General features: G+C 37.1%; 1 protein-coding gene across 1 annotated transcript in view; it reads left to right on the forward strand.

The window, feature by feature from the left end:
- Window positions 1-997: 997 nt before the first annotated feature.
- The window catches only part of ATP8A1 (ATPase, aminophospholipid transporter (APLT), class I, type 8A, member 1), a 61,385-nt gene continuing 36,664 nt past the window's right edge, over window positions 998-25,718 (forward strand). The window contains exons 1-10 of the mRNA XM_009866180.1: window positions 998-1,071; window positions 2,859-2,964; window positions 4,193-4,275; window positions 4,454-4,503; window positions 10,340-10,409; window positions 11,476-11,560; window positions 15,177-15,316; window positions 17,068-17,206; window positions 18,340-18,404; window positions 21,482-21,654. Coding sequence (XP_009864482.1) covers window positions 2,892-2,964; window positions 4,193-4,275; window positions 4,454-4,503; window positions 10,340-10,409; window positions 11,476-11,560; window positions 15,177-15,316; window positions 17,068-17,206; window positions 18,340-18,404; window positions 21,482-21,654 — 878 coding nt within the window. The 5' untranslated portion in view covers window positions 998-1,071; window positions 2,859-2,891. The remainder of the gene's footprint in view (window positions 1,072-2,858; window positions 2,965-4,192; window positions 4,276-4,453; window positions 4,504-10,339; window positions 10,410-11,475; window positions 11,561-15,176; window positions 15,317-17,067; window positions 17,207-18,339; window positions 18,405-21,481; window positions 21,655-25,718) is intronic.

Here is a 25,718-nt window from a genome sequence, read left to right on the forward strand (position 1 = left end):
AACAGTAGGTTTTTAGAAAAAGTAGTCCCTGAGTGGTTATATAGAACAGGTATTGGTATTTTATATTCCTTCATGGTATTGCAGGACTAAAACAGCTCATTTATGGTTTTCGTAGAGAATCTTTAGACTGCCTTTGTATATGGCTTATCCTTCAACTTAAATCACCAAATTTTTTGCTCTCTTCTAAGATCGTTAGCCAAGGCAAGTTCCGAAGTAAATAAAAAAAAATACTTGCCTCCAACTTGGTTCACTTTTCAGCACTGTTTTGTTTCACTGAGATTTCAGACTCAGATAGTCTTAATACTCAACAGTCACATGCAGTAACAAACCTTCCTAGAAGTATCCACGTTTTTGAGCTCTCAGCTTCAGCCAGAGGATTTGTACAATTTGAGAGATGTTAGTGAATGACTTTATTTCTCCAGAACTGTCTCCACCTTGCATCTGTTCACTCCCTTCATACTTCACCGTTGTTGCTGTATCTTCTTTCTCCATCAGTTTGCTCAGTTCCTTTTTGGTTATGAGTGGTAGAAAACAAACCCTCTCCATGCTGACTTCCCTGACGTCTGAACTCAGTTTCAGATACTGGATTTTTTTTCTGCAAACTTTTGCAAACCTATTCCAAAACTTCTGACTTCTCAAAGAAGGCATATCTTGTTCTGCATCTCTTCAATAATCTCATTCTAGAGATCAGAAGACAAGAAGCCACAGTCTTACATTGTAGATTTATTTTTACTTCAGCCTGCATTACCTGAAGTCAGCAGAGAAACTTCCTTGGATTTAAGTGTATTTATATAAATCAAGGTTTCTTAAAATTAGATAAACTTTGGAGATGTAAACAAAATACTTTTTTGTTTTCTCACACTATATGTTTGCAGCCTTTATTATAACAGCTACACACCAAAATTTGTGTTGATCTTACCTCTGTGGTGTGGATGATTTGTATATGATTTGTTAAGAATATGCTAATGATTACTTTTTTTTTTTTTAATTATTTCTAGGCAGGGCTTACAAAATGGAGAAGAAAAAATATTTAGTGACTTATCATTACTGGAGAATCTTCAAAACAATCATGTAAGTTATATAGAAACAATTACCGTTGTTTTGTGAAATCAAAACATTGCTTTCAGCAAGTCAAAAGATTATGTCATTTGAAGGAAAGTAAATAAATTACATATTTACACAAAATCAGCAGGCCCTTGTGAGTACGTTCACAATTGCTTCTTGCTGAAACTTGTTAATAGATCCAGCCCTTTTTTTTATTTCTTTTTTTTTTAAATTACATGATTCAGATATTATGAGTCTGAAATAAAATAATAGTCTTATGTTCTTCATTCTGTGGTTGTTTTAAGATTAGTTAATCTGTTCATGTGATGTCATGACATACATCACAGCTTTCAGGATCAGTCGCGTTAGTTTACTGTCCTGATATGGTTTAGCATTTCTGCACCCAGGCTTAGACAAGAGTCGGAAGTTAACCACATACATTGGTTTTGTGTATTTGCTTCCATGAGATTCGATCATCTGTTCACATGATGAAACAAAACAGGCATTCTAGAGGCTGGTATTCACCCCCAAAGAGAGAATACATTTCACAAAGTTAATAGCTTAGTTTATGATTTGACTAAGAAACAGTACTGTCGTTACCACTTTTTCGTTTGTCATTTATACAAGAGATGTTTTTAGTTGTCATAACCAAGAACAGCTATTTTAAATGGCAAGTGATTATTCTCCTTTTGAAGAGTGTAAATAAATTACTCTTTCCTTAAGTTTTGTTGTCCCGTGATGATAATTTCATGGTAACTGGCAGAGAGCAAAGCATAAAGTTAAAAATTCAGACACACATTCAAAGAGAGGTTTTACAACTATATGTTAAATATTTTCTGAAGTGTTTTGTAAAAGGGTCTGCAATTCAGCCTTCTGAATGCATCTTAGAGGAGCTGGGGGCCCTCAGTAGAAGAGGACAGGATGCTATTCCCATTAGTGTTTCTGCAATATGGAATTAAGTTAGATTTTCAGAGATTATTGTATTTTATAGAGTAAATGTAATGTTATCTTTACTATTGACAGTCTGCTCTTAATCTGAAATACTACAAATACGCTACAAAAAACCTCATTTGAGGTGGCAGCTGATATGAGCTTATTTATGGGGAATGCTGGGGTTTCTCTTGAACAACTATTCAGGAGTAGTTTCATTCATTTTGCACATTTCAACTGTACTAGTAAGGTTTTTAGCTGTGTTTGTCAAAAACAATCAACTGTTTTGCTTATATACATTTTCTTCCCCTCCTTCTGGCTAAATAATTTTAAAATTATTTCAGCTTTGTAGGCTCAGAAGTGCCTAAGACATTAATCCAAGTGTTTTCCTTTCAAAGATATCTGCCTGAACTTGCAACATTGTCCACATGACTTTTGCGTATGGTTGCTACATATTTCTAAAGATTCTTAAAAAATGTTTTCAAATACAGTATTAAATAAAAGTAATGTAAAAGGGAATAATTTAAGTAAAAAAAGACAGCATCCAAAGAGACTTCAGTGAATAAAATTTTTTCCATACAGCATTCAGACTTATCTTCCCTATAAAATGTTTATTTGTTTCTGGTTATCTCCTTTTGATTGTTATGATAGCAAATGCCACTAAATTCTGTCTTTGTCGCCAGTGTCAAAGTACAGCAGCAAAAAGTTACTCTGCATGCTGAAATTGGTATATGGAGAATGTCTGGTTTGTTCTTGATAGTTCTTAAAGGTGAGAGGAAAAGTCTTAGTTGATTTTTTCTTTACTATTATTCTTCTGTATCTCATTACATTTCAGTTAATTATACTTAAATGAATAATCACACTGGCTTTTTTTTTTTTTTTAGCCAACTGCACCTGTAATATGTGAGTTTTTGACAATGATGGCAGTGTGTCATACAGCAGTTCCAGAAAGAGAGGGTGATAAAATTATATATCAAGCAGCATCTCCAGGTGAGACTTAAATAATTGAGTGAATATATTTAAGTATTCTATCAACTCAAAATTCAAATTTAATTCAAAATCTGTTGTTTTTCAAAGTATCTTCCAAAATTAAAAAATTAAACATATCCTTCAAAAAAAGAATTGGTGTCAGCTAAGATCACTTATGTCGAAAAAGGGTGTAGAATTTTCTAATTCGCTTTAGAAAATACATATGGACATCTTGGGGATTATGTAAGGGTGAAGGGTGATTAAGGACCCAGCGAAGGTGTCAGATTGCTGTGGAAGTCTGAAGGAACTGCTTAGATGCAAATAGAAATCAAAGCAGGAGACAAATTGATGTACTTGCTTGTGAAACTGTTCTGTACTTGGTAACCGTGGTATTAATTTAGATCAGATATGATGTTTGTAGTAAAAAATGGAAAAGAAATGTTTTTAATGGGATAAAAGTTGTGATAAGGTCTACTAGAGAGTGAGAAAAGATTACAGTGCAAAAGGTCTGGTTCAAGCCTGCTGTGGTTCACAGACAATTTTTGTATTCAGGAAATGAAGAGGCAAGGCAAAATGATTAGAGTGTGCTCAGCTCTGCTGAGCTGATGTATTATAACAAGTTGCGATGGGAGAAATGACGTGAAGCGCAGAGAGTTTCCAGCCTTCATTTTTCCTGTCTGCCTCAGCTCCTCGGGTGCTCACTCTCAATTCTGTCCTTCAGCAACTGCAAGACAAGGGTGGAGGTGGGGCCATAAATAACGCTAAAACTGGGCTATGGCAATGTTTTATTGAGCAGTGTGAGCAAATTGCATTCTGGCATCCTGAGACATTTGCAGAGAACTGATGCCTATGGGAGACTGGGTTGTTGCATGACAGGTTTCCTGAATGCAGGTGTTGAAGTTACCTGTTATTTACAGGAATGACTTCTCACTCTTCTAAAACACTATTTGCGCAAAAAGAAATGTACCTTGTCCAGTGCCCCACTGAGGAAGGTGTTTGCCTGGTGCTTTGAAGAGGATGAGCTGAGAGGCATGTTCCTTCAGGGGCTTATTTTCTCTGAATTGTAAACTTATTTCATCGCTTTTAACAGGAGAAACAAAGAGTTCTTTCCAGCACCACATCTAATCTTAAAAATCAATAAAGGAAAAAGGAAGTCATAAGTAGAAAAGCGTGGACTGCATCCATTAAATCGTAGTGTAAACTAACAGGTTTATGGTACATCTGATAATAACTGCTGGCCTTGTTGTAGATGAAGGAGCATTGGTCAGAGCAGCCAGGAATCTTCGGTTTGTATTCACTGGAAGGACACCTGACTCAGTGATCATAGAGTCTGTAAGTATATTGGAGTAACATAATTTCCTGTATTTTTTCATGTTGTATTAAATAATATCTGAATAACTGCATCATGGTGTATATCTATTTAGATGTTTTCCGGTTGGTTTTGGTTCTTTTGTTTGAGGTTTTTTCACATTCTCACTATTTTTTATATTTATTTTATTTTATTCTTCAGCTGGGTCAGGAAGAGAGGTATGAACTGCTCAACGTCCTGGAATTTACAAGGTAAGCAGCATGTTGTGCACTTGATGTCTTTTTGTGAAAACTTTTAATGAACTTCTCTTACGGGTAAAAATGTTTGCATTTTTTGTGTTTGTACAGGCAAAGTATGCAGGTTGTGTGGATATTATCTCTGTAATATGTGATCATACTATAGGCAAAGCAGCATACATGATTAAGATCATGCTTGTAGTTTTATTGTAAAAGATTTATTTTTCCTGTTATCTCCTTTTTGGCTAATATTTTTTGCTTTTGAGCAAAGGTTGAAAAGAACCTTTATCTCAAAACTTAAAAAAAATATGTGAAAAGACAGTATAGGAGAGTGCTTGAACTTTTAAATGCATTTCTGAAAGTCCTGGCATCATGTGATTTATTTTAAAAACTGCTATTTGGGAGCAGGAGGAGGAATTGAAATAAGCATTATTTTGCCTTTACTGATAGAATAAAATTTTGCATTTAACCTTGAATTTACTTGCAGCATTATGACTTGTTTAAATATTCTAGACTGAAACACATACTCTTCTGAGCAGAGTGTTGGCCAGTGAGTTTTCTGTAAAACTGAATTTATCACATACTTTGCCTTTACTAAAATTTTCTATCAAAGCTGTTGGAATTATAGAGGTGTACTCATAAGAAATCTGGATGCAGTTTCAGTTGTTATGTAAATCTGTTTAAAACGTATCCATGTATCCTCTCCTTGTAGGCCAGTTGCTTATTTTGGCACAGAATGGGGAAGGAATTTGTATGTAGAGGAAGCTCTTTTTTTTTCTTAGAATGATTATTTGTAGCTGTGCCTGCGGAAAGTCATTATTGTTATTCCTTCCTGTCCTATTATGTTTCCCTTAAGCTTAGCTAAAGAAGTGAAAAGATAAAAAAATAAAAACCCAAGGCAGTACTGGAGAGACAGGCTGAAGATGTATAGCTTGGGTGAAATGAGAAAAGTATTTGCCTGTAGTTGTAATAGTAATAATAATGTGAAACCTTTAAAGATCACCACACTGAAAAAAAAATGACAAAGTAATTTTTATAATTTTGAATTTCTTTTAATGACTGCTTGCAACTAATGTTAGTTTTATATATTGTAGAGGACATTTTTTAGATGGATGCTGTGGTTTCGTTTTTCTGTAGGCACTTCTTTGACTTTCTGTTCTGGAAAGTTAGCAAGAATGTAGCACAGAGCGCGGTGTTAGTTTGACATCTGTGAAAGTTTATACTGCATTCATGGAGTAGCAGTGAAGGATTCCGGTGTTGGTTTTGATCTTAGTCATGATTTTGTAGATCACTTTAAACCTTTGTGTCAGTCTAAAATTGTAATTTACACAGTGGTACTTCATGGAGAAATTGCTTTTAAAGCTTAACCTTTGGAGGATTAAGGTTTTTGCTGGATACCAATAACCCAACTTTATTAAGCATTCAGTTTTTATAGCTGGTTTTGTTCTTACTCTGTAATATTTACCTTTGCTTGGAGATGACTTGTTGGAAGCACTAGAGGTCACCCTTGTTCCACAGCAAGAGAAATTTTGGCTCCAGACATATCATCTGTATGGGTAGGAACATCTACCTTTAGAGCAGTAATCTGTAGCAATTAAATTATTGAGTTAAGAGTTTCCAGGTGTTCCAAGATTTTCCCAGAAAAGATGCAAATTCCTTGCCACCTTCCAGTACAAGCCAGATAAGACTCTTCTGCAAGCAGAGTGCAACAGTGTCAACATTTGATTGGATAGTCTTTCAGAGAAGTATGTTACGGAAGTAAAAATTGCAGGAATACTTGCAGAGTTGTCTTTTAAGGTATTCTCTTTTTACATGATCATAGCTATGCCTGTGGAAAGAGTAGTAGTAGACTTATACAATACACTAATTATACTTTGTTCATAGCAAGGTGGTAGCTCTCGGTGTAACTGGGAGATGAGCATACTGAAAGCAGCTGATAATACTTAAGCAACTGGCAATGTAGTGCTAATCTCTGCAGAGCAAAACCTGTCATGATAACTTGTGCTGAGTTTAGGTTGCTTCCAGTAGGTACTCTGCTCAGTTGCCAAACCGCTATGGTACTTTAAGCTCAAGGAAGTGAAAAGTTGCTCAGACCCTCTGCTGTTCAGTGTCCCTATACTCCCTGTACTGTCAGGGAAGGAATTGCACAGCGTTGTGTCCCTTCTTTCATTCTGTCACTCAGAACTGTAACAAACAAAAAACACAGCTGTCCTTTGGCACCCAAAACCAGCTCCTATGATGTTTATCTGCAGAGCAGGAGGAAGCAAGACACTATGTCATTTAAGGATCCAGAAGAACCACAGAATGTCTTATGCTTCCTGCCATCCCTGTGCCAACTGCATGCACTGTCTTTTCACCTGTACCAGTGGCAAAGATGAGCATGATACTGTGTGATTCCTTGTTTTGGTGAATGTAAACAACGTGCACTGTCAGTCCTTGCATCAACGTGTCATTACTAGCAGTGCTACTGAATGAGGTTTTGACTTGTATCTGCTTGTTCTATCAGAGGAATTAACTCCATTTTTAGCAGCAAAGTTAATTTCACTTGCAAGTATTGAGTATAGATGTAGTAATATAATTTCAGTGTTTGGAGTATATGCCATCTATTGATTTAATGACTAATTTTCATCTGAATCTCTGGGGCATACCTCCACAATATAGCAGAAACTGTGATATTTACAGAGCTTCTTATCTAAAACCTAAACATTTTTCATTTAGAATGCCAGTGTATTTACCTGAAATACAGAAATAGCTTGACCAGACCCCTGTCTGATCAGTTTTATGAATAATCTATGTTGCTTTGGCTGTTGTATTGGGCAGATGGAAGGCTTGCTTCTAGAGCATTTGAGACCTTATCTCCTCTCCATCATTCATAGAGGTCCAGAATATACTGATTCTGTTTTGTAACTGAAGACTGCTTCTTCTAAATGTAGGAAAAGGATGAGTGGCTGACAGAGGAGGTACCAAAAACTCCTGTAACAGTGTTTGTTTTCTGTGGTTATGTGCTTACACTCTGAAGAAATTTTCATCTTAAACCTGAGACAGATTTTCGGGTAACGGAAGACTCATCAAGAGCTGCCTCTGGAAGTGGCAAATCTTGTGACTGAGGGAAGTATTTCTATTCCCTCTAGATGCTCTGTCCATCTGTAATCCCATGGCAACTCCATGGGAATTACCAGCTCTTCTGCCTCCTCCTCATGACCCAAAGGTTTACGCAACCTGTGGGTATATTGAGATATCGTGAAAACGGGTTTGCATGATTCCATAGCACACAAGGACATGAGGACTTTAATTTCTAAATGTCTTTATTACATATTGCTACAAATTACCACTAGTAAAGCAAGTACATCCATGATTAACAAAACAAGTACATTTATAATTTAATAGTAGCAACATGTATGTATTTACATGTATTACAAGTTGCGACTAAACTATTACTGATGAAGAAATAAATTTCAAATTAGTTACCTCTATATGTGTGCACACCAACACACACCTCTATATATTATTCAAAATATACTCTCTCTGTACATATCATATATTAAAAATAGTACAGATATAGTGCTCCCCAACCACTCATCGGAGTGGTCCCTCAAATTCAATGACTGACAGAATTTCACTTTAAAGAGTGAGAGTCTGGAGTCAGCTGTTCAGTTCTCAGTGATGGTGCAGTGAATTGTCTAGGAGATACCAGAGAAAAATTCATTCGGGATGGTTCTCATGAGATTCCATTTTGGGGTAAAGGCAAGTCATTTTTATATTGCAGAGACATAAGGGGTTGTAGGACACCATCTGCAGCAATCAGTTTGTATTTTGCATCTGAAACAGCCAATAGATGATGGTATTTTCTTTTCTCTCAGTCCATTTTTTTATTTTTCCAGAACATTTCCTTGTTCTTTCAGCTAAAACAACTGATAGCAGTTGCTGATTCCTACATTCGCAGGATGTTTTCTACCTTTTCCAGACTTTTTTCACATTTCCAGACAAAAACTACAGAGATGCTTGCTGCCCTTCTCAAGGATGTTTCTCATTCCCAGCCTTGCAGTTCCCAGGCGGGCAGGCATTTCCTCTGTCAGTATTTCAGCAGATATCTCTGTTCAGTACTTTTCCCCTTATAACTGAATCACCTTTATGGTTGCTCACATCACTTCTCTTGTGAAGAAAACAAGACCAAAAAATATCCTCATATTGACAGTTACTTGTATTAGTGCGATTTTGTGATTTTCCGTATTTCACCAGGAAAGGGAAGTAAAACTGACACTGCAATGAAAAGGGTCATAAAAAGTTAGAAGTTCTTGACAGTTAAGTTCAGCTCATTAGCTTTATTGCATTTTTACTAGGAGAATACATGTCAGTCAAGTTTCAGAATGCTACAGGAAAACATTGGTTATTCTCTTACTGCCTGTCTTCAGTAGAGTGATAGGCAGCTGTATGCAGAGTTTCAGGATTGCTATCTTCTGGCATTGCAACGCAAGTAAAAAACTGCTGAACTTTTACCTGTCAAGGACATATAAATCGAATTATTCTTTATACAAGCCCTAAATTAAAGTAATTCCTCCACAGTTCCCTAACAGAACATTCAGGCAATTGTTAAGAATTTAAATAGCAGTAGGCTAGGTAATCTTCCCAGGAAACAAAGTGGATCTGAGACTTGCAACTTAACTGCAGTTTAGATATCTGAATTTCTCCACTGTTGTCTAAGCAGATCCCCAACTGGACACTCTTTAAGGGGTTTTGGACTGGCGATTATTTGAGGTGTTTTGGATTAGAGATGAAATGGAGAAAGAGTTGCAGCAGTTAGTGCCTTCTTATGTTCTCATGTACAGTATTCATGGTAAAAATGTAATTTAATATTGCTGTTCAGATGTCTATACTTGAAGCAAACTGCACACACAGGTGGAATAGGAAAATATTTTCTTGAAGGTACTATTTCAGTCAATTACTTCACCAATAATTATAAAATTCTTTCCTCCACCTATCTCCATACATTCCACTTTCAGGATATTTTCCATGGCAGTCTGAACTTCAGGAACTGTTCATACAATAATGCTATTTGATGAACCAGTTGAACAGGAACCGAAGTTTTAGAAGGACATCTCTTTTGTGTATTTTATCGTGAACTATTGTGCAAGAAATTGGTTTTGTTCCCTAAACAGTTTCTGTGGATTTAATTAAAAAGCAAGTTTAAAAGAATTACAATATTTTGACTGGATGTGGTCTTAAATCTAAAGAATGCTTGTTGGAGGACCTCAAAGGAAAGACAGAAGGCAGAGAATGACAGTCATCTCTATGCTTTCCTCCAATTCTAACTTCAGTTGCAAGGACAAAAAACTTAAATCTCATTAACAACTGAGAACCAGAGTAGATAAAATGAAGCACAAGCCCCCTTCCAAAACTTAGTGTACTTAAAACTTTGCGTGATGAGTGAGACTCTGGGATGGCAATAGTAGGATTGCAGCACATGGCAGTGCACGAGAGACTCTGGCTGGGAAAAAAAGTAAATGCTGAAATGGTCTGTGATGCACTATCTGTTTATGATATTATGATATAAAGCTTTGTGCTTTAAGATGCTTTTATTGTGATCAGTAGGAAGCATTCAAATGAAGGTGAATATTCTCAATTTTTTTTTTTTACAAGAAAAAGGCCTACAAAAGTATGCACACAAATATCCACCATAATTATTAGACAATAAAACTGTTTTTCCATACTAATTATCTCACATCATAATTCAGGGTAGATAGCACTTATTTCTTTTCCTTATATAAGATATATATTGATATTTTCATGTAAAATGTTGGTAAATGTTTATGTCTATGAACCATCTTATATAGGGCATTTGTTTCTCTTTCAGCTCTAGGAAAAGAATGTCAGTGATAGTCCGCACACCATCAGGAAAGTTAAGACTCTACTGCAAGGGAGCTGTGAGTTTTACTCTGTTTTCACTGTATCACGGGGCGTGTGCTACCAATACAAATACAGAAATAAAAGGTGGTAATAACTGCAGTCAAAACATGGAAAATATGGGGGAAGGAATATTGATGCCTTTTTCCGTTCATATTATTTTGCTATGTAACTGTTTAATGTGGTGTGCTACTTAACGTTGTTTGTTTTTTGCTAACTGCCTACAAAGGTATGATGGACCTGTTCATTCTGTCCATTGTACTAGACTAATACCTGTATGATTCTAATGATTCTAATACTGCTTTTTTTAATACTAAAAAAAGAATAGGATCAATATGTGGTTTAATGTATTAGTTACTTGCTGGGATAGCTGAACATGAATCACTAGATAGAAATAGTAATCTAGAAAGCAACTGGATGGGAATTTTAACCTACCGTTAATATTATACCAGAAGTAAATTTTCATAAAACCAGATTCTGTGGAAAGATAACTTAATCTTAATGTATCTGGGAATGGCACAATTGCTCATTAGTTCTTGTTTTATGTTTTAAGTCAAGCTTAAGGGGAAAGGGGCTACAAATCCAATTCCCAAATGGTTTGAAAAAAATGAAGTTGATGAATAGAAATGTCTATTCTGTATCTTCTCAAGCAGAGAGAAGAAGCTGTTGTTAATATATATATCAAGCTGGCTGCAAAAACGTAAGAATGGCAGTTAGGAAACAGTAATTTTACTTTGTGGGCTTAATATTACAGAGTAAGACAGCATTTTAGGAGATGAAAAGAATTCACATGGGAAGCCAAAGGAAGGTGCAGCGCTTTGCAAAACGAAGGGAAGTAACAGCAAAAAATGTTGGAGAGAAAACTGCATCATAGCAGAATTTGTAAATTTAGAGAATCTGAGGATTTGTAATGTCCCTTTTTCCTTCCTCTGAAATAAAATTACTTCTATACATTTTTGATGCTGAAGTAAATTAATACTGTGCTGCATATTCTTCTGCCATTTTCCTACATGACTTACATTGTCTACATAAAAACCACTCATTTTTCTATTGAATTGTTCTGAGTTCATTTTATTTGTTTTGTAGGATACTGTAATTTATGACCGCCTTGCTGAAAGTTCAAAATACAAAGAAATCACCTTAAAACATCTAGAGCAGTTTGCTACAGAAGGTGGGTGATATCATTCAATATAGAACTAAATAGGAAATTCGGTTACTGCTCCACTTCACAGTTTTGCATTTTTATGTTACTGTAATGTTTTATTCACGTTAAGTTTGGAAATTGCGTTTTAGTAATGCCTCCTAAAAATTATCTTCCTCTCCTTGAGAAGTTTGAGTGGTAAGTTCATACTTAAAAGAAACCAAAACACCCACACAGTATGTAGTGGAGTTTTTCCAGAGAGTAAACACATTGTACATTGTTTCTGTGAAGATATCTTCTCCCATGATCACTGTCATGTCCCACGCAATGAATGCTGTAGGGATTGCACACGGGAAGAAGTAGCCAAAATGAAGATGCGTGGAAATGGTTAGTGTAGTGCTTTTAAGGTAGCTTTGTTGTATGTGATTTCTGTCACCAGTACAGAAAGGGAAACTGCCAGTGCTAGCTTTCTGTATGGTGCGTTTTGTCATCCCTGCTGTTTTAACAGTCACTCTTACAAAGCATTTGATGAAGGTGGGGAGCCCTCCCTGAGGTAGGAATAGTAAGAAAAATTCAGAAGACTATGAGATTAAGGTGATTGATAGAAACAGACAGTTATTTATTTTATAATAATGAATTCCACAGTATAGACATGAGCAGGAAAGCAGACTGTAGAAAAGTTTCTGCTTTTATGTAAGTTCTTCTAGCACAGTTCCTGGATATTCAATGCCTGCTGCGTTTCTGGTATCTTAGGAAAGGATTATAGAGTTGTACTGTGAAGTGCCATTTATCGGTGAATTGGAGAGAGTCGTTGGTAGCAGAATTTTAGTAGTTATGGGAATCTGAACTCTATTTTTTTTTTTTTACCTCTTCATTTTTTGAATGCGATGTTACTAGAACATTAAAAATACCTTTAATGTGTCTTAAGAAATAAGCTTACATTGGAAATTAAGCTTTATTTAAATATAGTTTTATTCTAAAATAAAATTCTTACCTTTTGGTAACTGATGTCTCGAGAAATGCTATATCAGGAAAGATCATTTTTGTTTGTTTTACATATGACTTCTCTAATTTTTCTCTTTTGGTTTATAATGGAATGTAGCATTTTTATTAGTGTCATAGTCAGCACCTCCAGTCTCTTGATTCTGCCAGTCACAGCAGAAGTAAGCCAGAAGATCCTTTTGCTAGTTTTCCATATCAGGTTCTGTGCAGGTTGCATTTGATTAACCTTAAGTAATCTTAAAAGATATAAAGTATTACACAATAAAGTTGAAAGCAGAACCAAGCACGTTTGACTGATGGTACAATATGAATCCTCAAGTATACCCTTTGAGCCCATGAATCTAGTTGTGTGAGCTGTTTGCCTAGCTTAGGTTTTTATAAAAGCCTAACTAGGATTAGTCAAGGAAAAGTTACTTAAGTGTGAAGTTAGTTTGGGTCATAAGGCTGTAAATTTGGTTAAAAAAAGGTAAAAATAGATTATTATCAGCTGTCCTTTGTGAAGCTATATGAAAAGTTCAATCCAGTTCTTAATTACTCTTCTCACTAAATTAGTGATAAAGCTGACAATTTTTCCCTTAGCAGTCAGGCTGGACAGAATGAATCAACATAAAAAGTGAAAAATTCCATCCATCTTTAAAACCACTGTACCTACGTATTAGTTTTAAGAAGTTTGCTCAAGTATTTTTGTACCCATCTTTTCAACACATGAAAAGATTTACTGTTCCGAAGAGTGAAATGCTAACCTTTCAAAAGCACAAAATTCAATCTTTAAGGAAAAAAACCCAACAACTAAGTACGTGTCTCTCTGGAATTGATTAAAAAAAATCAGTATTTATTTTTGCATCAGATTTAAACTGCAGTTGATGATGTTGCAAAGTTCCTCATGTGTATCCTTTCATGTGGCAGTACAGTATGTCCTTGGCATTTGCTGCGTGCTCTTGGTGTGTTGTTCAAAAATGAAGTGGTTAGTATGGCTTGCATATATATTAAAGCATTTATTAAGCCTGAGTGTTAATGCCTGCTCAGATAAACAGAAGAAGTGTATAATTTTCCTGTGTTGTTCCAGTCTGTTAAGAAGCAGACTTAATGCTATTTTGTTTTCCACTTTCTTTTGGAAGATTCTTTTAAATTAGAATAAAAATAATCATTTTAAAATTAGAAAAAATAATTAATCTGATTTTAAAAAAAGGCAAATGCCTTGAAAAAGAGTTTGCTGGTATTCCGCACATGCTGACTTTTTAATTTTATCATCTATATAAAATATTTTGAAAGAGTTAGGGAAATAGTATTGCTATTACTCATTCATGGATTCCTTTCCTCCCCTTCATCTCATATTCATTGCTTTGGCCCTTGCTAGCATATCCTTATTATGCAGAGAAAGAAAATAAATCAGTTCATTTGTAAGCTTCAGTTTATTCTTTAGGTCTAGATGGTGAGACATGGTGTCCCTAATATTGTTCAGTTGTCAGGATATTAGGATTACATATGGTTTTCATCCTGAGGATATTAAATTACTGTCTTGCATCTAAGATACATATGTATTATTTCATGCCCAGCCTTTTGATCATTTTAGAATTGCTGCTGGTGCTCAGCTGTAGACAACAGAAACCTGTGAACAGATAAAGATTGCATTTAGCCATCCCTGCTTATGATGCTGCTCATCTCCTAGAGCAGAGTGTGCAAATGACCAAAGGCATTACCTACATTAGTCCTGTCTGTCCCCCTCTTAAATCTGCTTGCCTAAAAATTGTGGCTTACAAGACATCACTGAGCTAGAGCAATGCTCTTCTCAGTATATAAAGCGTTAGGCCAATTTCATGCTCTGTAAATCTAAGAATCTTGTAATGTGTGAAAATGGACTGCTAGGATATTCACACTTGGCTACTTTAATGAAATGTAAATGTTTGTTATCAAAAAATAGATATTTCTTCTAATTCTGCAGTCTCAAATTCTCACTATAGTGAGAATCCAGGTTTCTGTTGAAGGGAAGAAAATAAAAAAATCTGTGAAGTGTAACCAGCTCAAAGATTATCTCCAAATGTCTGCAAACTAATGATTTTAACAGTTTGGGAAGCTGAAAGAACATGTGAGATAGGAAAATTTAAATCTGAGCGGGCTCAAACTTGGCTTCTAGACGGTAAATTTCAGTCAACTAACAATTTCTTAAGGAGGAGAAGAGGGTAGCATCATTATGCTGTTAATATTTTAACTTTATTGGTTTACAGCATAACAACATGTAAGTTTATAAAATTTTTGTTCCACAATATAATTCAGTTGTAGAGTTTTGATGTTCCTATTTAATGTATAGACCTGTTGAGCAAGTGTAATCTGCGATAACCTTGTGGTTTTTTTAAAGATAAGTAAAATCTTGTGTAAAATCTCACATTTTTCCCTGGAATTACATGACCTGTATTACATTCAGCTACCTCGAAAGAGTTACTTTATTGGATAAATTTCTATTTGTATCATGCTTTTTATTTTACTTTTTTTTAAAAAATCTCCAAGACGTGCAGCAGGAAGTTGAAAATCACAGACATACATAAAAGCTGAATTTATTCTGTATTGTAGTAGTTACTCATTGCAGGCATATCAAGGAAACGAGTAACAAATACTGAATCTTACTTGCTATCTGCTTTCTTTTTAGGCTTAAGAACTCTGTGTTTTGCTGTGGCTGAGATTTCGGAAAGCGATTATCAAGAGTGGTTAAATGTCTATCACCGTGCTTCTACAGCTATACAAAACAGAGCACTCAAACTTGAGGAGAGCTATGAACTCATTGAAAAAGTATGTGTATCTTCCTGGGTTTGGAGAGTTTTTTTGGGGGTGGAGCGGGAAGGAGAGGGAAGGGGAAGAAAGTGGGGTTTTTTAATTGATGTCCTTACTTTCTGTACTGTGAAACCTGAATCATCATTGAGGAATAATGCATAGATGGGAAGAAATCTAGCAATGTACTAACAGCTGTGTCATATAATTTTAATTTGACAAAGTTTTTGCAGCAAGTGGCTACCTTATGAGAAGCTATTACTTTTGAGATGAAACTACTGGAAACCTTTTTTTCAGGATTGCTTTATTGTGTTTAAAAAAAAAAAGTGTAAGAGCAGGCAGACATCCACTTCTTTGCATAACGATCTTGAAACAGTAGCATAGATAAGGTTGGAAGAGATTTCTGGAGGTCATCTCGACACAAATCCCTTCTCAAAGAAGAGCTAGTTTTGTTTGCCTAGCATTTTGATGAAGTCTTGAGTATCTGCAAGGAGGGAGTTTTCCCAGCTGCAGTAGGCAGAGATTCTTTCAGTGCTCAGCTATTCTTCTTCCCCTTTTCATGAATTAAAATTTCTGTTGCTGCAGAATGCAGTTTTGCCCTTTCACTGTTACCTGTTAGAAGATGGCTTCTCCTTCATTTAGTAAAAGGCAGCCGTGGAATCCCTTCCTTAGCCCATTTTTTTTCCCACATTAAACTTTGTTTCCTCAAACAGTCTCCAAGCCCCAAGCTCTAGTGGAGCTGCTCTACTTTGTTAACCTCTCATACACCGAATGCCTGCAAAGGAAGGTGATACCCAGATGCAAAGAGCAGAGCCATAATCGCTTCCATTGAGATTCTGGAGTAGCCAAACGTGTGGTTAGACCTCAGTACCTCGACAAAAAAGGCTCCCATGGCTCTTAAAATGTACAAGCAAAAGGAGTTCATTACACCAATATTGCTTGAAGTTTTGATACTTGACTTTTTAGGGGTGCTGGGTTTTTTCACTTGGAAAGGAAAAGAGAGATTACATTGACAAAACTTCTTAGAATTCAGAGCCTCAAAAACCTGCACCCTTTAATTCCTGAAAGGGTGAGGATATATAACTTCAGTCACTTGTGAGACTTCATTTTACACAGATGAGCGATTTAACCAGAGATGCACAAGATGCTCTTTAAACTGTATAACTTCATTACAAATTTGTGTATTAGCTGCACAAGTACGTTCTCAGCAGGTAATATGCAGGCTATCCTGGAACCAGGATTACACACTATTATGTCTATAATGGTGTCATTAACAGGGTTTTAGCTAGTTCTAAAGGTATAGAAATACCAAGTGTAAAAAAGGCTTTATTCACAAAAGCCATTTAGATTTGTTTTATGGGAAGTTAAAACCAAACAGTCAAAGTAGTTTTAAGGTTAAGATGAATTGGTAGGTGAAGTGAAATCATTACAAGTGAGAGAAAAAACAATATCACTCCTGAATTCTTCAAATCAGAGGTGCATCTCAGGAAAAGGTGGCTGTTGCTGAGCAAGCTACTGAGCTTGTGAATAATTGGGTGATTTTTTTTTTTAGTTGTCACATTGTGCAGTTTGTCAAGCTGCATCGATATTTGACTTAAAGCTCATAGGAATAAACTGGAAGATCTTTATTACTTGATACCAAATCTGATTAATGAATTTGGAGACCATTAATCATGTTGTAAATATGGAAAGTTAAACAAAAAAACCCAGAAGGATCAAAACTGAATTTAAACTGAAAAACCTGCATGTACTGAATATTTTTTTGTTCACAGAACCTTCAGCTGCTTGGAGCAACAGCAATTGAAGATAAGCTACAAGACAAAGTGCCTGAAACCATAGAAACACTCATGAAAGCAGACATAAAAATTTGGATACTTACTGGGGACAAACAGGAGACTGCCATTAACATCGGTATTATATCTGCATTTCTTTGATGGCTTTGTTACAGATATACAAATTATAAAAGTTACTAAAGTAGAATTGCTTTCAGAATGGAATAGTATCTTGTAAAAAAAATGTTAGTGTATTTTTCAGTCTCTGGTAGAAGGAGAGGAGAGGGAAAAAAAAAGGTATTTGTGCTTTTTTGTTGCATCTAAAATGAATTAAAAATATATGGTTTGGGGTGGGAGTTTTTTTCCTTCTTTCCAGACAAAATGGTAGGGACCAGCAAAACAGTGTAGATTGTGTATTAAAGTACTATACAACGTAGCATCAGTCAGGCTTCTTTTTATTCTTTCCTTTTTTTACAAAGGAGGGGAAAAATGAATCAAGAATTAACTAAGTTTAGTAGTGATAAATTTGTGGTTTTAATTAGTAATACGTGAAAGCAGCATTGAAGATTTAATATTTTTTGTTAAGTCAGCATATCAGCACTTCTGCCATAACCTGCATTATTTTGGTCATATAGATCCTTTTTATTACTATTATTATTTCTAATATTAAAGAACTTTTTCTATGCACATGATACATTTCAATAGTACCTTCAGGTTTGAGGTAATACATGTAATAGTTGTATTTTCACTTTATTAAGAATGGAGATTTTTTTTTTTTCCCCCCCAGGCAGTCTGCATGATTAATACTCAGCATACATTCTGTTTAAAGCATCAAAGAATAAAAGAAAAGAGAGGGAACATGTGTATATGTAAATTTCATATGAACTACAAGGCTAAGGGAAATCATAGAATCATAGAATGGCCTGGGCTGGAAGGGACCTTAGAGATCATCTAGTCCAACCTCCCTGTCATGGGCAGGGATGCCACAATCTGTTTGCTGTTTTCTGTAACTCCCTGTAAAAGTGTTTCTTGTCCTTCTGCTGAGTACCTCTCTGAATAAGGCACAACAGTTGCAACTTGCAGCAAAGAAAATTCTAACTATTCTTATTACCTGGATGTCTAATTTATATAGAATGCAGTATAATTTTACCATTGATTTCAGCTGGGCGAGTTTTATTTTTAACTCTGCCTGTAGTTCTCTTTCAGGAAAAAAAGGGCTGTGTTATAATGTATTTTGTGTGTCATTTTTGTTTTCAAAAATGTTTTTAACAGGTCACTCCTGTAAACTTTTGCGAAAGAATATGGGATTAATCGTTATAAATGAAGGCTCTCTTGATGTAAGTAAAACCTGCAAGGTTTTCAGTTAATGAAACATTATTTTAATGCTTAAAATATACAGACATCATGATGGTGGTGTCTTGAAAAATAACTTGGACCATCTGTTTTATCTGGACAAGCACAGAAAACTCTGATAAAACCAGTGTTTGGTGGGGAGGTTTGGTTGGTTTGGGGGGTTGCTTTTTTGGTTTGTTTATTATAATATTCTCAGTTAATTATAGTATTGCATACTTCAAAGTCCGTATGGTCTTTGTGACAAAATGTTCCTGGATAACTGGAAAGTTAAGTCTACAGCTTCCAAAATCACAGTGTAGCTACTACACAAATAAACTTCAACATGATGAGCAAACAAATTGCATGTCATGGAATAGTGCCATCCATGCAGGCATAGAGCCAGTGGCACCTAACAGTAGTAGCACTTAACAGTGCCCAAACAAGCTACTCGTAAGTTGCTTTCTAACGCTGTTTCTCACGGAATCATAGAATCATAGAATGGCCTAGGTTGGAAGGGACCTTAGAGATCATCTAACCCAACCCCCCTGCCATGGGCAAGGACGCCTCTCAGCTAGACCAGGTTGCTCAAGGCCTCATCCAACCTGTCCTTGAGCGCCTTTAGGGAGGCGGCATCCACAGCTTCTCTGGACAATTTGTTCCAGCATCTTGCCACCCTTGTACTGAAGAATTTTTTCCTGAGATCCAGTCTAATTCTATTTTCCTTTAACTTTCCCCTTGACGTGTCAGTGGACACTCTTGTTAAAAGTCCCTCCCCTGCCTTCCTTAGTATCTGCAAAAAATTAATTTTTGCTGTGTGGTTAAACAGCTGAAATGATAATCAGATGCTGAGGTATAAGTAAGAGTTAAAACTACCAACTTGTACAGTGCTTTGTAGAGAAGAGATTCTGCAGATAAATTAGGAATGCAGTATTAAGTGAAAAATTATGCAATATTAAATGAAAAATCTCATGAGAAAAAAAAAGCAATCCTGTTCACACGCTCTAAGTGAGCCTTAAATGAACTTCGGAAGTAGAAGAATTTCCCCAGTGGGAAAACTCACTGTTCGGAAGGCTTCAGGAGAAAACCCTGAAATTAAGTTTACCTTACTCTATATTGTTCAGGTTGCTCAAGACCAGGCTTAGGGAGAGAAAGTGAGAGAAAAGTCAAGTATGAGAATCCGTAAGAGTCGGACAGTGCCTTAACTGAAGGATTTGGTGGTAGCCTCTGTAACATTAGTTAATTGAAATACTTCCTACTTTTTTTAAATAAGTACTTTTTAAAATGTTTTGACTGATTTAGACTAACACATTTTCAACATTAGTATGAGTTTAATCATGATAACTGTATTTCAAATATGACTTGTTTTAAGCAGCATATTTATGCCGATAAAATATAAAATAAAATCCCGAACACAGCACAGGCAGCAACTGTTGATTAGTGTCTGGAGCCAGAGCCTGTTGATACAGTAAGCAACTTTTGACACAAGTAGCCTGTGATATTAATGAAAAGAGGCAATTTTCTTAGGTTATTTCACTGGTTAGCTTTAGAAAGATTGCAGGTGTTGTTTGTTGAAAAAACAGGCCAGGTTTTTCGTTCAAGCCCTTAATTTTGCTTTTAAGTTTTTCACTCCTCAACCAACCTCTGAGCAAAAATTAACCAATGCAAGTGAGAACTTCTGTCTTACATTTAGGTTATTTACACAGACTGTGGGATTTTAGAGCTACTACTAGACTTAATAGATTTGAAGTGCAAAAGTTTGAGTACTTTGTATACTTCTTCATATGTAAGGAAATAAAATGAGGTGATTTTATTTAGCTACTAAGAGGAGACCAATAAAAACTCAGTGAACAAACATTTAACTTTTAACCACTTTCAGTGTGATGATTTAGCAGTTGAATAAAATTTTTAAAATAAATGTATGTAAATATACTTTAAGAATAAAATATAGCATCTGATATGACAGCTGTACTGTACTCCCCATGCCTGAATCGTGTGGAGGTTGAGAGATCCTTTCCCTAAAAGCCTGCATCCCCACATACTCTGAACCTATCGTATGGCAGCTGAAATTGCATATATAAACTGCTTGCTTGCAAATCTGTCTGTGGTGACAACATAAATGGTGGGGATTTGGGGAGTAGGTAAATGTAGTGACTGGATAGTTTGAGGGCAAGAGGCAGTTCAAAAATTGATAATAAACTAACTCTGTTGACTTTTTAAAAAAGAGACTCCGTTAAAAACTTTCTGCCTTGTTTGCCAGTGTTCACTGTTTGATTAGTGTATACCTTGTGTCTTGCCTTTTGTTTGCTGCTGTGTTTGGAATCGGCTTTTTGTCTGTTAGGAATATGACTGAAGCTTTAGCTTTCAAAGTGACATAGGTCCATCTCTCATACTGGGACTCTGTCTCGTTACCTGGCAGCTGCCATGAGGGCTGCTGGACAGCCCAGTGCCCTCAGCACACGAGTAGCTGAGCAGCCACAAAATCTTGGAGAAAAAAGTCCTGATGTGTTGGGACTTGTGTGTTTAGCGTCTTGGAGAAGAGTTGCTCTGTGGCAGTCCTCTCCTTGGCTCTGCGAAGTGTGGGTGTAGCCTCTGGGCTGTATAAAGCTGTTGGTATGTTCATATAAGTTAGGAAAGTTGGTTTCTCTTGGTCTCCATACTCTTGCAGTACTGGAAATAGTGGCAGTAAGTGGGTGCTTCTTGCCCTTGCAGTAATAGTACAATATCTGTTGCATACCAATGGTTTCTTCTGAAATAGCGCTATCTTAAGCCTAATCTTTTTAGGGACAGGCTGAGTACTCTGGCCCTAAGACATGTAAAACAGATTTAACAAACCAAATACCTCCTCTGAGGTGTCTTTGGCACACTGTGAAAGCAGTCCTACACACCATTTCTACTGTGGTTTCCAGTAGTACAGCTGTTGCAAATACTTTTTCATGTGTGTGTATCTGATAGCATAATCAAAAGGTAATTTCCTCAGAAAATGAAATGCCAGTGTTTCTGATCACATTGAAAAAAAGTGGATTTTTAAGAACAGTAGGAATTAAAAATAATAGACACCTTTTTATTTTTTTTTGTGCAACAGGGAACAAGAGAGACACTTAGCCATCATTGCAGTACTCTTGGTGATGCTTTAAGGAAGGAAAATGATTTTGCTCTCATCATTGATGGTAAATCTTTGAAGTATGCTTTGACATTTGGAGTGAGACAATATTTCCTGGATTTGGCTTTGTCATGTAAAGCTGTTATTTGTTGCAGGTAAGTTTATTATTCTTGTTCTATAGTATTTAATCAACATAAAAATTAAGAAATTTATTTTATTTCAGAGAAAATAAACATATTGATGATATCCAACCATGAAATACAAAAAAAGAAAAATCTCTAGTAACTGAACTTATGAAATACAGTCGTTCAAGCAAAATATTTCTGTAGAGCATGCTGCTACAGTGTACATGTCAAAGAAAGTAACAGGTTTCATAAACCTAGAAAAATAATATGCTTTCCATCAAGGATAGATTCAGCAAGGTTGAGGCACTGATCTTAATCTTAAATTAATACTACAGTTAACTGCAAGTTTTAGCACATCTGCGTTCTTTCATAGAGCTTTTTCCACAGGCAAAATTTTATGTCTCTGCTTTCCCTGTAAAACATTGATTACATTGCGTAAGAACCACATGAAAATGTTAGAGGTACTACTCTGGGTGATTTTTGTTTCTTGAAGCTGATGAAAACACCTTTGTTTGCTACTAATACTAACTGATAGTTCTGGGATTCTTTTACAAAATCAGATATTTAATCTTTTCCTGTATAAACAACAGCTATTAGAGATGTTTTAGCTTACCATAACAAGAGAACTTTTTCCAGATAAAGAAAACTAAATATCAGCACTCTTTAAATATGCACAGTATGAATCATAGAATCATAGAATGGCCTAGGTTGGAAGAGGCCTTAGAGATCATCTAATCCAACCTCCCTGTCATGGGCAAGGACGCCTCTCAGCTAGACCAGGTTACCCAAGGCCCCGTGGGCATCCACAACTTCTCTGGACAATTTATTACAGTCTTGCCACCCTCATACTGAAGAATGTTTTCGTAAGATCCAATCTAAATCCATTTTCCTTTAACTTAAATCCATTTCCCTTTATCCTCTCGGTGGACGCTTTTGTTAAAAGTCCCTCCCCTGCCTTCCTGTAGGTTCCCTTCAGGTACTGCAAGGCAGTTATAAGGTACCCCTGGAGTCTTCTCTTTTCGAGACTGAACAATCCAGTTCCCTTAGCTAATAGCAGAGGTGCTCCAGCCCCTGGATCAATTTTGTGGCCCTCTTCTGGACTTACTCCAGCAGATCTATGTCCCTCGTACAGTGGGGGCACCAGAATTGGACACAGTATTCGAAGTGGGGTCTCACAAGAGCAGAGCAGAGGGAAACAATCACCTCTCTTGATCTGCTGGCCATGCTCCTCTTGATACATCACAGGATGTTGTTTGCCTTTGGGGCTGCGTGAGCGCATTGCCAGCTCATTTTAAGCTTTCTCATCTATCAACACCCCCAAGTCCTTCTCTTCATAGAATCATAAAATAGTTTCAGCTGGAAGAGACCTTGAAGATCATCGAGTCCAGCTTTTGTCCCAGCCCTATCAACCTACTAAACTATGTCCCCCAATGCAACATCTAGTTGTCTCTTAAACACTTACAGGGACAGTTACTCAACCACCTCCCTGGGCAGCCTGTTCCAATGGCTGACAACGCTTTCAATAAAGAAATTCTTCCCAATGTCTAACCTGAACCTCCCTGGCGCAATTCAAATCCATTTCCCCTCGTCCTGCCACTCTCCACTAGGGAGAAGAGACCAACTCCCGCCTTGCTACAACTTCCCTCCAGGTAGTTGTAGAGGGTGATGGGGTCTCCCCTCAATCTCCTCCAGGCTAAACAGCCCCAGATCCCTCAGCCTTTCCTCATACAACTTATGTTCTAAGCCCTTTACCAACTTGGTAGCCCACCTCTGTACCCTCTCCAGCACCTCAATGTCCGTCCTGTAGTGAGGGGCCCAGAAGTGGACACAGGACTCGAGGTGAGGCCTTGCCAAAGCTGAGTGGAGGGGCATGATCACCTCCCTACTCCTGCTCACAACACTATTTCTGATCCAGGCCAGGATGCTGTTGACCTTCTTGGCCACCTGGGGACATGGCTAGCTCACGTTCAGCTGGCCTACTCTCAACCCACTCTGTGCCTGGTTTGAATTTGTGCCTGGGACCGGACCAGCCCAGGTACAGGACCTTGCGTTTTGACTTGTTGAAGCTCATGCAGTTTGCACTGGCCCATTTCTCAAGCCTATCAAGGTCCCTCTGGATGGCATCTCTTCCCTCAAGTGAGTCCACGGCACTGCACAGCTTGGTGTTGTCAGCAAACTTGCTGAGGGTGCACTCGATGCCATTGTCCGTGTCTCTGACAAAGATGCTGAACAGCACTGGGCCCAGAACAGACCCCTGAGGAACTCCACTTATCCCAGGTCTCCACATGGACATCAAGCCGTTGACTACAACTATTTGATGAGTGCAACTTTCTAGCCACCGAGTTGTCCATCCATCAAGTCCATGTCTCTCCATCTTAGAGACAAGGATGTCATGTGGGACAGTGTCAAATGCCTTGGACGAGTCCAGGTAAATGACATTAGTTGCTTTTCTCATGTCAACCAGTGCTGTAGCTTTGTCATAGAAGGCCACTAAATTAGTCAGGCATGATTTGCCTTTAGTGAAGCCGTGTTGGCTGTCACTGATCACCTCGTTATTTTTCATGTGCCTTAGTACAGCAACCAGGAAGATCTGTTCCATGGTTTTATCTGGCACGGAGGTGGGGCTGACTAGTCTGTAGTTCCCTGGGTTTTCTTTTTTTTAAAAAAATGGCGGTTATATTTCCCCTTTTGCAATCTGTGGGAACCTCACCAGACTGCCGTGGCTTCTCAAATATGATGGCGAGTGGCCTAGCAACTTCAGCTGCCAGTTCTTTCAGGACCCGTGGATGTAACTCATCAGGTCCCATGGACTTGTGCACCTTCAGGTTCTCTAGGTGTTCCCAGACCTGATCTGCTTTTTTAAAAAAATGGCGGTTATATTTCCCCTTTTGCAATCTGTGGGAACCTCACCAGACTGCCGTGGCTTCTCAAATATGATGGCGAGTGGCCTAGCAACTTCAGCTGCCAGTTCTTTCAGGACCCGTGGATGTAACTCATCAGGTCCCATGGACTTGTGCACCTTCAGGTTCTCTAGGTGTTCCCAGACCTGATCTGCTCCTACCCTGGGTGGTTCTTCATTGTCCTAGCCAGCGCCCTCTGTGACTTGGGTGGTGTGGCTCAAGTGGTTACCAGTGAAGATTGAAGAAAAAAAGTCGTAGAGCACTTCAGCCTTCTCCGTGTCCTCAGTAACCAGGTCACCTGTATCCCTCCAGAGAGGCCACACATTCTCTCTCATTTTTGAAAGCAGTTTGGCTTGCCTTTTAGTATTTCCAGATTCATACTGAGGAATGAATACATAAGATTGTTTAAGTGATAGCTTATGTGGCCGCCTTACATTTTTTACCACAAAAACTGCAAGCTTCTCTTGGGCAGTACATCACCTTTTCTGCATCTACATGGTTGAACGAAAAGAGAAGTTGGATGCTTGCTAGCTAGATAAACAAAAACTCCTCCTGTCAATGTTTGAAGAACTTGATTTAGTCCAAGTGATTAATTCAGCAAAAATCAGAGGCGAAGACTTTTCTGTATAAAATCATTGGCAACATAGGTAGGTTATCTGTTTTAGAAACGCAATCTGTTTTAGCAATGCAGTCAAACAGAACTGTGGAAGTTGCTGTTACTTTCATCTGTGTCTGAGGTAACCATTGCAAGGATAGCCAGATAATGTTCTCAGAAGATTTATTTTTTTTTTTTTTTTAATACTTTGACCTTTGTGGTATCATAGAAAATGCTGTTTCCTATACTGGAACAGGAAACGTTAACTTGGAAACAAGATATTCAAGCTCTTCTAGAGTCCCTGTGGTTCGCTGTTCCTCAGTGTACAGTAGCGTCACAAATTCAAGTTCTCACAATACAGAAAGTACTGAAATTTTTAGGGTTGTCTCTGCATTCAAGTTACATCTAATTCCATATTTAAATAGGGTGCTATGTCTGATTATAATTGCTTTAGAAAGAGAATCTATGAAAAAGGAGGTTAGCATAGATTTTTTGTACAGGAACAAAATGATTCTCAGAATTTAATATCACTTCTTACAAAATGAAAATCTTTCAATAAATTATATGAGCTTAATGCCTACTACCTCATTATTGCCTAT

The sequence above is a fragment of the Apaloderma vittatum genome, unplaced genomic scaffold (genome assembly GCF_000703405.1).
Source record: "Apaloderma vittatum isolate BGI_N311 unplaced genomic scaffold, ASM70340v1 scaffold5913, whole genome shotgun sequence".
Taxonomy (NCBI): Eukaryota; Metazoa; Chordata; class Aves; order Trogoniformes; family Trogonidae; genus Apaloderma; species Apaloderma vittatum.